This window comes from Oncorhynchus mykiss, chromosome 24 (assembly GCF_057628025.1).
Source record: "Oncorhynchus mykiss isolate SJ-2025 chromosome 24, ASM5762802v1, whole genome shotgun sequence".
Lineage (NCBI taxonomy): Eukaryota > Metazoa > Chordata > Actinopteri > Salmoniformes > Salmonidae > Oncorhynchus > Oncorhynchus mykiss.
The window spans coordinates 41,571,241-41,587,255 of record NC_143045.1 but is presented as its reverse complement, the minus strand read 5'-3'; the positions used below and the strand labels follow the sequence as shown (position 1 = coordinate 41,587,255).

Below are 16,015 nucleotides of genomic sequence, written 5' to 3'. Positions count from 1 at the left end.
GTAGTGGTTAGGGGTTAATGTATTATAATACTGTAGGGGTTAATGTATTATAATACTGTAGTGGTTAATGTAATATAATACTGTAGGGGTTAGGGGTTAATGTAATATAATACTGTAGGGGTTAATGTAATATAATACTGTAGTGGTTAATGTATTATAATACTGTAGGGGTTAATGTAATATAATACTGTAGGGGTTAATGTATTATAATACTGTAGGGGTTAATGTATTATAATACTGTAGGGGTTAATGTATTATAATACTGTAGTGGTTAGGGGTTAATGTATTATAATACTGTAGGGGTTAATGTAATATAATACTGTAGGGGTTAATGTAATATAATACTGTAGGGGTTAATGTATTATAATACTGTAGGGGTTAATGTAATATAATACTGTAGGGGTTAATGTAATATAATACTGTAGGGGTTAATGTATTATAATACTGTAGGGGTTAGGGGTTAATGTATTATAATAGTGTAGTGGTTAATGTAATATAATACTGTAGGGGTTAATGTATTATAATACTGTAGGGGTTAATGTAATATAATACTGTAGGGGTTAGGGGTTAATGTATTATAATACTGTAGGGGTTAATGTATTATAATACTGTAGGGGTTAATGTAATATAATACTGTAGGGGTTAATGTAATATAATACTGTAGGGGTTAATGTATTATAATACTGTAGGGGTTAATGTATTATAATACTGTAGGGGTTAATGTATTATAATACTGTAGGGGTTAATGTAATATAATACTGTAGGGGTTAATGTAATATAATACTGTAGGGGTTAATGTAATATAATACTGTAGGGTTTAATGTAATATAATACTGTAGGGGTTAATGTAATATAATACTGTAGGGGTTAATGTATTATAAGACTGTAGGGGTTAATGTATTATAATACTGTAGGGGTTAATGTATTATAATACTGTAGGGGTTAATGTATTATAATACTGTAGGGGTTAATGTATTATAATACTGTAGTGGTTAGGGGTTAATGTATTATAATACTGTAGGGGTTAATGTAATATAATACTGTAGGGGTTAGGGGTTAATGTATTATAATACTGTAGGGGTTAGGGGTTAATGTATTATAATACTGTAGGGGTTAATGTAATATAATACTGTAGGGGTTAATGTAATATAATACTGTAGGGGTTAATGTATTATAATACTGTAGGGGTTAATGTATTATAATACTGTAGTGGTTAGGGTTTAATGTATTATAATACTGTAGGGGTTAATGTATTATAATACTGTAGTGGTTAGGGGTTAATGTATTATAATACTGTAGTGGTTAGGGGTTAATGTATTATAATACTGTAGGGGTTAATGTATTATAATACTGTAGGGGTTAATGTAATATAATACTGTAGGGGTTAATGTAATATAATACTGTAGGGGTTAATGTATTATAATACTGTAGGGGTTAATGTATTATAATACTGTAGTGGTTAGGGGTTAATGTATTATAATACTGTAGGGGTTAATGTAATATAATACTGTAGGGGTTAGGGGTTAATGTAATATAATACTGTAGGGGTTAATGTAATATAATACTGTAGGGGTTAGGGGGTAATGTATTATAATACTGTAGGGGTTAGGGGTTAATGTATTATAATACTGTAGGGGTTAATGTATTATAATACTGTAGGGGTTAGGGGGTAATGTATTATAATACTGTAGGGGTTAGGGGTTAATGTATTATAATACTGTAGGGGTTAGGGGTTAATGTATTATAATACTGTAGGGGTTAATGTAATATTATACTGTAGGGGTTAATGTATTATAATACTGTAGGGGTTAATGTAATATAATACTGTAGGGGTTAGGGGTTAATGTATTATAATACTGTAGGGGTTAGGGGTTAATGTAATATAATACTGTAGGGGTTAAGGGTTAATGTAATATAATAATGTAGGGGTTAGGGGTTAATGTAATATTATACTGTAGGGGTTAGGGGTTAATGTAATATAATACTGTAGGGGTTAGGGGTTAATGTATTATAATACTGTAGGGGTTAATGTATTATAATACTGTAGGGGTTAATGTATTATAATACTGTAGTGGTTAGGGGTTAATGTATTATAATACTGTAGGGGTTAGGGGTTAATGTAATATAATACTGTAGGGGTTAATGTATTATAATACTGTAGGGGTTAATGTATTATAGTACTGTAGGGGTTAATGTAATATAATACTGTAGGGGTTAATGTAATATAATACTGTAGGGGTTAATGTAATATAATACTGTAGGGGTTAATGTATTATAATACTGTAGGGGTTAGGGGTTAATGTATTATAATACTGTAGGGGTTAGGGGTTAATGTATTATAATACTGTAGGGGTTAATGTATTATAATACTGTAGGGGTTAATGTAATATTATACTGTAGGGGTTAATGTATTATAATACTGTAGGGGTTAATGTAATATAATACTGTAGGGGTTAGGGGTTAATGTATTATAATACTGTAGGGGTTAGGGGTTAATGTAATATAATACTGTAGGGGTTAAGGGTTAATGTAATATAATACTGTAGGGGTTAGGGGTTAATGTAATATTATACTGTAGGGGTTAGGGGTTAATGTAATATAATACTGTAGGGGTTAGGGGTTAATGTATTATAATACTGTAGGGGTTAGGGGTTAATGTAATATAATATTGTAGGGGTTAATGTATTATAATACTGTAGGGGTTAATGTATTATAATACTGTAGGGGTTAATGTAATATAATACTGTAGGGGTTAATGTAATATAATACTGTAGGGGTTAATGTAATATAATACTGTAGGGGTTAATGTATTATAATACTGTAGGGGTTAGGGGTTAATGTATTATAATACTGTAGGGGTTAATGTATTATAATACTGTAGGGGTTAGGGGTTAATGTAATATAATACTGTAGGGGTTAGGGGTTAATGTAATATAATACTGTAGGGGTTAGGGGTTAATGTAATATTATACTGTAGGGGTTAGGGGTTAATGTAATATAATACTGTAGGGGTTAGGGGTTAATGTATTATAATACTGTAGGGGTTAATGTATTATAATACTGTAGGGGTTAATGTATTATAATACTGTAGTGGTTAGGGGTTAATGTATTATAATACTGTAGGGGTTAATGTAATATAATACTGTAGGGGTTAGGGGTTAATGTAATATAATACTGTAGGGGTTAATGTATTATAATACTGTAGGGGTTAATGTATTATAATACTGTAGGGGTTAATGTAATATAATACTGTAGGGGTTAATGTAATATAATACTGTAGGGGTTAATGTAATATAATACTGTAGGGGTTAATGTAATATAATACTGTAGGGGTTAATGTATTATAATACTGTAGTGGTTAATGTATTATAATACTGTAGGGGTTAATGTATTATAATACTGTAGGGGTTAATGTATTATAATACTGTAGGGGTTAATGTATTATAATACTTTAGGGGTTAATGTATTATAATACCGTAGGGGTTAATGTATTATAATACTGTAGGGGTTAATGTATTATAATACTGTAGGGGTTAGGGGTTAATGTAATATAATACTGTAGGGGTTAGGGGTTAATGTAATATAATACTGTAGGGGTTAATGTATTATAATACTGTAGGGGTTAATGTATTATAATACTGTAGGGGTTAGGGGTTAATGTATTATAATACTGTAGGGGTTAGGGGTTAATGTAATATAATACTGTAGGGGTTAAGGGTTAATGTAATATAATAATGTAGGGGTTAGGGGTTAATGTAATATTATACTGTAGGGGTTAGGGGTTAATGTAATATAATACTGTAGGGGTTAGGGGTTAATGTATTATAATACTGTAGGGGTTAATGTATTATAATACTGTAGGGGTTAATGTATTATAATACTGTAGTGGTTAGGGGTTAATGTATTATAATACTGTAGGGGTTAGGGGTTAATGTAATATAATACTGTAGGGGTTAATGTATTATAATACTGTAGGGGTTAATGTATTATAGTACTGTAGGGGTTAATGTAATATAATACTGTAGGGGTTAATGTAATATAATACTGTAGGGGTTAATGTAATATAATACTGTAGGGGTTAATGTATTATAATACTGTAGGGGTTAGGGGTTAATGTATTATAATACTGTAGGGGTTAGGGGTTAATGTATTATAATACTGTAGGGGTTAATGTATTATAATACTGTAGGGGTTAATGTAATATTATACTGTAGGGGTTAATGTATTATAATACTGTAGGGGTTAATGTAATATAATACTGTAGGGGTTAGGGGTTAATGTATTATAATACTGTAGGGGTTAGGGGTTAATGTAATATAATACTGTAGGGGTTAAGGGTTAATGTAATATAATACTGTAGGGGTTAGGGGTTAATGTAATATTATACTGTAGGGGTTAGGGGTTAATGTAATATAATACTGTAGGGGTTAGGGGTTAATGTATTATAATACTGTAGGGGTTAGGGGTTAATGTAATATAATATTGTAGGGGTTAATGTATTATAATACTGTAGGGGTTAATGTATTATAATACTGTAGGGGTTAATGTAATATAATACTGTAGGGGTGAATGTAATATAATACTGTAGGGGTTAATGTAATATAATACTGTAGGGGTTAATGTATTATAATACTGTAGGGGTTAGGGGTTAATGTATTATAATACTGTAGGGGTTAATGTATTATAATACTGTAGGGGTTAGGGGTTAATGTAATATAATACTGTAGGGGTTAGGGGTTAATGTAATATAATACTGTAGGGGTTAGGGGTTAATGTAATATTATACTGTAGGGGTTAGGGGTTAATGTAATATAATACTGTAGGGGTTAGGGGTTAATGTATTATAATACTGTAGGGGTTAATGTATTATAATACTGTAGGGGTTAATGTATTATAATACTGTAGTGGTTAGGGGTTAATGTATTATAATACTGTAGGGGTTAATGTAATATAATACTGTAGGGGTTAGGGGTTAATGTAATATAATACTGTAGGGGTTAATGTATTATAATACTGTAGGGGTTAATGTATTATAATACTGTAGGGGTTAATGTAATATAATACTGTAGGGGTTAATGTAATATAATACTGTAGGGGTTAATGTAATATAATACTGTAGGGGTTAATGTAATATAATACTGTAGGGGTTAATGTATTATAATACTGTAGTGGTTAATGTATTATAATACTGTAGGGGTTAATGTATTATAATACTGTAGGGGTTAATGTATTATAATACTGTAGGGGTTAATGTATTATAATACTTTAGGGGTTAATGTATTATAATACCGTAGGGGTTAATGTATTATAATACTGTAGGGGTTAATGTATTATAATACTGTAGGGGTTAGGGGTTAATGTAATATAATACTGTAGGGGTTAGGGGTTAATGTAATATAATACTGTAGGGGTTAATGTATTATAATACTGTAGGGGTTAATGTATTATAATACTGTAGGGGTTAATGTAATATAATACTGTAGGGGTTAGGGGTTAATGTATTATAATACTGTAGGGGTTAGGGGTTAATGTAAAATAATACTGTAGGGGTTAATGTATTATAATACTGTAGGGGTTAATGTAATATAATACTGTAGGGGTTAATGTAATATAATACTGTAGGGGTTAATGTAATATAATACTGTAGGGGTTAATGTAATATAATACTGTAGGGGTTAATGTATTATAATACTGTAGGGGTTAGGGGTTAATGTATTATAATACTGTAGGGGTTAGGGGTTAATGTATTATAATACTGTAGGGGTTAATGTATTATAATACTGTAGGGGTTAATGTATTATAATACTGTAGGGGTTAATGTATTATAATACTGTAGGGGTTAATGTACTATAATACTGTAGGGGTTAATGTATTATAATACTGTAGGGGTTAGGGGGTAATGCATTATAATACTGTAGGGGTTAGGGGTTAATGTATTATAATACTGTAGGGGTTAATGTAATATAATACTGTAGGGGTTAATGTATTATAATACTGTAGGGGTTAGGGGTTAATGTATTATAATACTGTAGGGGTTAGGGGTTAATGTATTATAATACTGTAGGGGTTAGGGGTTAATGTATTATAATACTGTAGGGGTTAGGGGGTAATGTATTATAATACTGTAGGGGTTAATGTAATATAATACTGTAGGGGTTAGGGGGTAATGTATTATAATACTGTAGGGGTTAGGGGTTAATGTATTATAATACTGTAGGGGTTAGGGGTTAATGTATTATAATACTGTAGGGGTTAGGGGTTAATGTATTATAATACTGTAGGGGTTAATGTAATATAATACTGTAGGGGTTAATGTATTATAATACTGTAGGGGTTAGGGGTTAATGTATTGTAATACTGTAGGGGTTAGGGGTTAATGTATTATAATACTGTAGGGGTTAGGGGGTAATGTATTATAATACTGTAGGGGTTAATGTAATATAATACTGTAGGGGTTAATGTAATATAATACTGTAGTGGTTAATGTATTATAATACTGTAGGGGTTAGGGGTTAATGTATTATAATACTGTAGGGGTTAGGGGTTAATGTATTATAATACTGTAGGGGTTAGGGGTTAATGTATTATAATACTGTAGGGGTTAGGGGTTAATGTATTATAATACTGTAGGGGTTAATGTAATATAATACTGTAGGGGTTAATGTATTATAATACTGTAGGGGTTAATGTAATATAATACTGTAGGGGTTAATGTATTATAATACTGTAGGGGTTAATGTAATATAATACTGTAGGGGTTAATGTATTATAATACTGTAGGGGTTAGGGGGTAATGTATTATAATACTGTAGGGGTTAATGTAATATAATACTGTAGGGGTTAGGGGGTAATGTATTATAATACTGTAGGGGTTAGGGGTTAATGTATTATAATACTGTAGGGGTTAGGGGGTAATGTATTATAATACTGTAGGGGTTAGGGGTTAATGTATTATAATACTGTAGGGGTTAGGGGTTAATGTATTATAATACTGTAGGGGTTAATGTAATATAATACTGTAGGGGTTAATGTATTATAATACTGTAGGGGTTAGGGGTTAATGTATTATAATACTGTAGGGGTTAGGGGTTAATGTATTATAATACTGTAGGGGTTAGGGGGTAATGTATTATAATACTGTAGGGGTTAATGTAATATAATACTGTAGGGGTTAGGGGGTAATGTATTATAATACTGTAGGGGTTAGGGGTTAATGTATTATAATACTGTAGGGGTTAGGGGTTAATGTATTATAATACTGTAGGGGTTAGGGGTTAATGTATTATAATACTGTAGGGGTTAGGGGTTAATGTATTATAATACTGTAGGGGTTAATGTAATATAATACTGTAGGGGTTAATGTATTATAATACTGTAGGGGTTAGGGGTTAATGTATTATAATACTGTAGGGGTTAGGGGTTAATGTATTATAATACTGTAGGGGTTAGGGGTTAATGTATTATAATACTGTAGGGGTTAATGTAATATAATACTGTAGGGGTTAATGTATTATAATACTGTAGGGGTTAGGGGTTAATGTATTATAATACTGTAGTGGTTAGGGGTTAATGTATTATAATACTGTAGGGGTTAATGTAATATAATACTGTAGGGGTTAATGTATTATAATACTGTAGGGGTTAATGTATTATAATACTGTAGGGGTTAATGTAATATAATACTGTAGGGGTTAATGTATTATAATACTGTAGGGGTTAGGGGTTAATGTATTATAATACTGTAGGGGTTAGGGGTTAATGTATTATAATACTGTAGGGGTTAGGGGTTAATGTATTATAATACTGTAGGGGTTAATGTAATATAATACTGTAGGGGTTAGGGGGTAATGTATTATAATACTGTAGGGGTTAATGTAATATAATACTGTAGGGGTTAATGTATTATAATACTGTAGGGGTTAGGGGTTAATGTATTATAATACTGTAGGGGTTAGGGGTTAATGTATTATAATACTGTAGGGGTTAGGGGGTAATGTATTATAATACTGTAGGGGTTAATGTAATATAATACTGTAGGGGTTAGGGGGTAATGTATTATAATACTGTAGGGGTTAGGGGTTAATGTATTATAATACTGTAGGGGTTAGGGGTTAATGTATTATAATACTGTAGGGGTTAGGGGTTAATGTATTATAATACTGTAGGGGTTAGGGGTTAATGTATTATAATACTGTAGGGGTTAATGTAATATAATACTGTAGGGGTTAATGTATTATAATACTGTAGGGGTTAGGGGTTAATGTATTATAATACTGTAGGGGTTAGGGGTTAATGTATTATAATACTATAGGGGTTAGGGGTTAATGTATTATAATACTTTAGGGGTTAGGGGGTAATGTATTATAATACTGTAGGGGTTAGGGGTTAATGTATTATAATACTGTAGGGGTTAGGGGTTAATGTATTATAATACTGTAGGGGTTAGGGGTTAATGTATTATAATACTTTAGGGGTTAGGGGGTAATGTATTATAATACTGTAGGGGTTAGGGGTTAATGTATTATAATACTGTAGGGGTTAATGTATTATAATACTGTAGGGGTTAATGTAATATAATACTGTAGGGGTTAATGTATTATAATACTGTAGGGGTTAGGGGTTAATGTATTATAATACTGTAGGGGTTAGGGGTTAATGTATTATAATACTGTAGGGGTTAGGGGGTAATGTATTATAATACTGTAGGGGTTAATGTAATATAATACTGTAGGGGTTAGGGGGTAATGTATTATAATACTGTAGGGGTTAGGGGTTAATGTATTATAATACTGTAGGGGTTAGGGGTTAATGTATTATAATACTGTAGGGGTTAGGGGTTAATGTATTATAATACTGTAGGGGTTAGGGGTTAATGTATTATAATACTGTAGGGGTTAATGTAATATAATACTGTAGGGGTTAATGTATTATAATACTGTAGGGGTTAGGGGTTAATGTATTATAATACTGTAGGGGTTAGGGGTTAATGTATTATAATACTATAGGGGTTAGGGGTTAATGTATTATAATACTTTAGGGGTTAGGGGGTAATGTATTATAATACTGTAGGGGTTAGGGGTTAATGTATTATAATACTGTAGGGGTTAGGGGTTAATGTATTATAATACTGTAGGGGTTAGGGGTTAATGTATTATAATACTTTAGGGGTTAGGGGGTAATGTATTATAATACTGTAGGGGTTAGGGGTTAATGTATTATAATACTGTAGGGGTTAATGTATTATAATACTGTAGGGGTTAATGTAATATAATACTGTAGGGGTTAATGTATTATAATACTGTAGGGGTTAGGGGTTAATGTATTATAATACTGTAGGGGTTAGGGGTTAATGTATTATAATACTGTAGGGGTTAGGGGGTAATGTATTATAATACTGTAGGGGTTAATGTAATATAATACTGTAGGGGTTAGGGGGTAATGTATTATAATACTGTAGGGGTTAGGGGTTAATGTATTATAATACTGTAGGGGTTAGGGGTTAATGTATTATAATACTGTAGGGGTTAGGGGTTAATGTATTATAATACTGTAGGGGTTAGGGGTTAATGTATTATAATACTGTAGGGGTTAATGTAATATAATACTGTAGGGGTTAATGTATTATAATACTGTAGGGGTTAATGTATTATAATACTGTAGGGGTTAGGGGTTAATGTATTATAATACTGTAGGGGTTAGGGGTTAATGTATTATAATACTATAGGGGTTAGGGGTTAATGTATACTGTAGGGGTTAGGGGTTAATGTATTATAATACTGTAGGGGTTAGGGGTTAATGTATTATAATACTGTAGGGGTTAGGGGTTAATGTATTATAATACTGTAGGGGTTAATGTAATATAATACTGTAGGGGTTAATGTATTATAATACTGTAGGGGTTAGGGGTTAATGTATTATAATACTGTAGGGGTTAGGGGTTAATGTATTATAATACTGTAGGGGTTAATGTAATATAATACTGTAGGGGTTAATGTATTATAATACTGTAGGGGTTAATGTATTATAATACTGTAGGGGTTAGGGGTTAATGTATTATAATACTGTAGGGGTTAGGGGTTAATGTATTATAATACTTTAGGGGTTAGGGGGTAATGTATTATAATACTGTAGGGGTTAGGGGTTAATGTATTATAATACTGTAGGGGTTAATGTATTATAATACTGTAGGGGTTAATGTATTATAATACTGTAGGGGTTAATGTAATATAATACTGTAGGGGTTAATGTATTATAATACTGTAGGGGTTAATGTATTATAATACTGTAGGGGTTAATGTAATATAATACTGTAGGGGTTAATGTAATATAATACTGTAGGGGTTAGGGGTTAATGTATTATAATACTGTAGTGGTTAGGGGTTAATGTATTATAATACTGTAGGGGTTAATGTATTATAATACTGTAGGGGTTAGGGGTTAATGTATTATAATACTGTAGGGGTTAGGGGTTAATGTATTATAATACTGTAGGGGTTAATGTAATATAATACTGTAGGGGTTAATGTATTATAATACTGTAGGGGTTAATGTATTATAATACTGTAGGGGTTAATGTAATATAATACTGTAGGGGTTAATGTATTATAATACTGTAGGGGTTAGGGGTTAATGTATTATAATACTGTAGGGGTTAGGGGTTAATGTATTATAATACTGTAGGGGTTAGGGGTTAATGTATTATAATACTGTAGGGGTTAATGTAATATAATACTGTAGGGGTTAGGGGGTAATGTATTATAATACTGTAGGGGTTAGGGGTTAATGTATTATAATACTGTAGGGGTTAGGGGGTAATGTATTATAATACTGTAGGGGTTAGGGGTTAATGTATTATAATACTGTAGGGGTTAGGGGTTAATGTATTATAATACTGTAGGGGTTAGGGGGTAATGTATTATAATACTTTAGGGGCTAGGGGTTAATGTATTATAATACTGTAGGGGCTAGGGGTTAGGGGCCAGGGGCTAGGAGTTAGGGGCTAGGGGTTAGGGGCTAGGAGTTAGGGGCTAGGGGTTAGGGGCTAGGAGTTAGGGGTTAGGGGTTAGGGATTTGGTATCAAAACCACTTTGAAATGTGTATTATTAGTACGATGTCATAAATTGACGTTCTACATTTTTGTGAGGTTGGGAAGGACGAAACCTGTATGTTCAACTGTATCTGTAATAAATTAATATTTGTCACTACCTGGTATACCTCATAGTTCAGTTTTTTATTTTTATAAGTCAACTTTCGGGGGGGGGGGGTCTACGCGTCAACGATCTACGATTTCCAGACATTGAAAACATTTCCAGACATTACGTATTTTTTTCCTGACCATATTAACCTGACCAGGGAAAACTGGGGTCCTACTTAACAGGCTATAACGAGGGTTCAGAGTTTTTCCTGATCAGGTCATGAGGTCCAGAAAATTCTCCTGGCGCTAATTACGGTCTGTGGTAAGATTAGCTTGCACAGTCTGTAAAATAGGTTCAATCCCCTCTGTAACCAGTAATCCCCAAACTGCTAATAACCTACCATTGGTGGCCAGTTATGGCCAGCTTCAGTCTGTTGTAATTAGCTTCGGCCTTATTAGGAGATCCTGGTAACTGAGGGACTTTAAAAACACTCTTGTTATTCTAAGTGTACATATAGTTTTAATGCAGTAAACACACTTTGTATTATATCTTGTTGTCGTCTTATCTCTCAGTGGGACTGTTTAATTAGGAACATATTCAATAGGTATGGGGAAGGTGACCATGGAATAACTGACAAACCAAACGCAAAGGAGATGATTCGTTGATTTTTGTTATATTAGGTATAATTGTGTCATTTTCATACAGTAATATCATGTCCAAGGTACTTACAGTACAGTTTTTTTTATTGTGTTACAAAGTGTGCTTGAAATTAATTTTATTGTCATTTTTTGTCAACGATTTACTCTGTAAATGTCAAAGTGGAATAAAACAAAAGTTAAAAATTAAAAAAAATGTATGGAAAACAAACACTGATACATCTTGAGTATTCAACCACTGGAGTCAATACATGTTAGAATCACCTTTGGCAGCGATTACAGCTGTGATTCTGGGTAAGTCTCTAAGAGTGATTACAGCTGTGAGTCTTTCTGGGTAAGTCTCTAAGAGTGATTACAGCTGTGAGTCTTTCTGGGTAAGTCTCTAAGAGTGATTACAGCTGTGAGTCTTTCTGGGTAAGTCTCTAAGAGTGATTACAGCTGTGAGTCTTTCTGGGTAAGTCTCTAAGAGCGATTACAGCTGGGATTCTGGGTAAGTCTCTAAGAGCTTTGCACACCTGGATTGTACAATATTTACCCATTATCCTCTCCAGCAACTGAGTTAGGAAGGACGTCTGTATCTTTGTAGTGACTGGGTAGCCTAGTGGTTAGAGCGTTGGACTAGTAACCGGAAGGTTGCGAGTTCAAACCCCCGAGCTGACAAGGTACAAATCTGTCGTTCTGCCCCTGAACAGGCAGTTAACCCACTGTTCCCAGGCCGTCATTGAAAATAAGAATTTGTTCTTAACTGACTTGCCTGGTTAAATAAAGGTAAAAAAAATAAAATTGATACACCATCCAAAGTGTAATTAATAACATCACTGTGCTCAAAGGGATATTCAATGTCTGCTTTTTAATTTTTTAAATATATATATTGCCCTTCTTTGAGAGGCATTGGACGTATTTGTGGTTGAATCTGTGATTGAAATTCACTGCTCGACTGAGGGACCTTACAGATAATTGTATGTGTGGGGGTACAGAGGCGAGGTAGTTGATATTCACTGCTCGACTGAGGGACCAGATAATTGTATGTGTGGGGGTACAGAGGCGAGGTAGTCATTTAAAAAATATATATATTGTTATTAAACACTATTATTACAGTCAAGAGTGAGTCCATGAAACGTATGTGACTTGTTAAGCAAATCTATACCCCTGAACCGTATTTAGGCTTGCCATAACTAAAGGTGTTGAATTCTGCAAGAGTTTCATTCCAAAACACCATGTATATCAATTTTCAGAAACGTTGGTGAATTTGATTTGATTGTTTAAAGAAATGATCATAAGATGATGTTGTTCAATAACAGACACTTGTTCAATAACAGACACTTGATGGTTTCATTTGCTAAATATCCTCCTCACTCTCAGAGAAATCAGTAGTACTGCCCTGTGTAGGGTGCCGTCTTTCGGATGAGACGTTAAATGGGTGTCCTGACTCTCTGAGGTCATTAAAGATCCCATGGCACTTATCGTAAGAGTAAGAGTAAGAGTAAGAGTAGGGGTGGGGTGTTAACCCCGGTGTCCTGGCTAAATTCCCAATCTGGCCCTCAAACCATCACGGTCACCTAATCATCCCCAGTTTACAATTGGCTCATTAATCCCCCTCCTCTCCCCTGTAACTATTCCCCAGGTCGTTGCTGCAAATGAGAACGTGTTCTCAGTCAACTAAACCTGGTAAAATAACGGATCAATAAAAACACATATCACAGTCAAATATACAGAATACCATTCCAGCTAAACATTCCTAACATTCCTAACAAAACATTAAAAACACCTGCTCTTTCCTTGACATAGATTGATCAGGTGAAAGCTATGATTCCCTTATTGACGCGCACAGGTTTGTGTCAAGAACTACAACGCTGCTGGGTTTTTCCACACTCAACAGTTTCCCGTGTTGTATCAAGAACGGTCCACCACCTGAAGGACATCACGCCAACATGACACAACTGTGGGAAGCAGTCAACATGGGCCAACATCCCACCGTGTAGAGTCCATTTCCCGACGAATTGAGGCTGTTCTGAGAGCAATGACATATTAGGAAGGTGTTCTTAATGTTTTGTACACTCTGTGTATAGTGTTTTTAGCATCTACAAATAAAACACTTTCATACACTTAAGAAAAAAAACTCAATAAAAAATCTGAGAACAGTAATATTTTACACATGAATTCATAAGCAATTATTTCTGATGAAAAAAAAAAACACAAATGTGAAAACTTGGTGAATATTACATTTTCACTTTATTGACTCAAGATATTTTAGCTTTTCATTTAAAAAAAAAATCATTTGTACAAATGTCTAAGAACATAAATCCACTTTTACATGATGGTGTATTGTGTGTAGATAGATCAGTGACACAAAATCTCATTGTAATAAACATTTTAAATTCAGGCTGTAACTCATCAAAGTGTGGAAATAAGTCAAAGGGTGTGTATAATTTCTGACGTAAACAATTCTAACCCTAGCCCTAACTAAAGAAGAGTTTTGAAACGAATCACATTTCTACAGTAGCAACCTGAACAGTCAATTCTCTGTTTACTCTTGTGTTGAACATTTTCAAAATACGATTTCGTATTTCCTTTGTCCGGACTCCATAGATTATTGGATTGACACTCGCTGGCAAAACAATATACATCACTCCTAGAAAAGTATTGATATCAGTTGGAATTTGAATATTCAGATTCCGTGACAGAAAAGTGACGGTTCCAATCAAATAAAAACACATGATCACAATCAGGTGGGTGCCACACGTGTGGAACGCTTTCCATCTATCCTCCCCTGCTGCTCTGCGCAACACGACGTTCAGAATCTTCACGTAGGAGAAAACAATGACGCAAATATCAATCCCCACAAAACAGATAATCACAGCCAATCCTATCGCATTATTCTTGTCCGTGTTACCACATGCTAGACTAACCAGGGCCATGTGGTCACAGTAGCAGTGGTTGATGACATTGGAACCACAGAAAGACAGAGAACCGGCGAGCGCAACTAGTACAAACATGATAGAACCACTCCTTATAACAGTGAACAGTAACAGTCTGAGAAACATGGCAGGGTTGAGGATACGAGCGTAGTGTAAAGGGTAGCAGATCGCCACATAGCGGTCCAGAGCCATGGCCAGGAGAATAGTCGACTCTACCGACGACAGGAAGTGAGTGAAAAACATCTGAGTCAAACAGCTGGCCAATGAGATGTCATTCCAGTCAAATAGAAAGCTGAGCAGCATGTTGGGGATAATGACTGTTGCCACCACTATGTCCACCGCCGCCAAACCACATATTAATATATACATGGGGCTGTGGAGGCTCTCCATAATTCTAATCACGTAGATCAACAAAGAATTTCCCACCAGGACTAAAATGTAGGTGGTGAGAAACGGTAAGGAGAGTAGTCGTCTGTACTCGTAGATCACTGGGAATCCCACAAAGATGAACCCGTTGTGTGAAAAATTGAATCCCTGGAATTCTTCGATCATTACACTTTGAGTATTACCAACGAATTGAGAGGAAAAACAAAAAAACACGAGGTAAAATGTCAATGTTGTCATTGACACAGTATTTTCAATACTCTGATATGTATGAACGGTACACAAATGTCATAATAAACCCACTTGTTGTTGTTCTGTTTTTTTTCCCCCCCTCTCTCCTCTGTTTGATCATTGGTCTGTAGAGTGTAATTCGTCGTTGGTTTGTGGAGTGGAACTCTGTGTGGTCCAATACATTGACCCACATGAGACTTTATACTCCAAACCAGACGTCCCTTGAGACAAGATACTCAACCTCCCCTTCTTACATTGAGCTTTATGTACTTTATGACTGCACTGTTTGTGATTATTAATGTTGTTATTGTTGTCCCTTTAACCTCTCTCTGACTCCACCACTTAGTAGTGATCTTTCTTTTTTTCTACTGTATTATTGACTGTATGTTTTGTTTATTCCATATGTAACTCTGTGTTGTTGTTTGTGTCACACTGCTTTGCTTTATCTTGGCCAGGTCTCAGTTGTAAATGAGAACTTGTTCTCAACTTGCTTACCTGGTTAAATAAAGGTGAAATTAAAAAAATAAAATAAAAAATCTTTATCATGGTTCTTTGAGCAGGATGACGTAACCTGGGTTACAAAAGGGATTACTGGAACATTTTTCTAAGTTTACCAGTAAACTACCAGAATTTAGGTAACTTTCAACGTTCATTTTTTAATATGTTTTAAAATAAAATGACATGTAGTGGT

The 16,015-nt window shown here is 33.9% G+C and overlaps 1 protein-coding gene across 1 annotated transcript; it reads right to left on the bottom strand.

The window, feature by feature from the left end:
* Positions 1-14,088: 14,088 nt before the first annotated feature.
* On the bottom strand, positions 14,089-16,015 carry or55e1 (odorant receptor, family 55, subfamily E, member 1). The gene has a single exon (XM_021581623.3). It carries the CDS (start codon positions 15,331-15,333, stop codon positions 14,278-14,280), a length of 1,056 nt encoding a protein of 351 aa, XP_021437298.3. The 5' UTR covers positions 15,334-16,015; the 3' UTR covers positions 14,089-14,277.

Bases quoted from the DNA above. Each gene is read 5' to 3' on its own strand.
- or55e1 (XM_021581623.3), bottom strand. From the start codon at position 15,333: ATGACAACATTGACATTTTACCTCGTGTTTTTTTGTTTTTCCTCTCAA.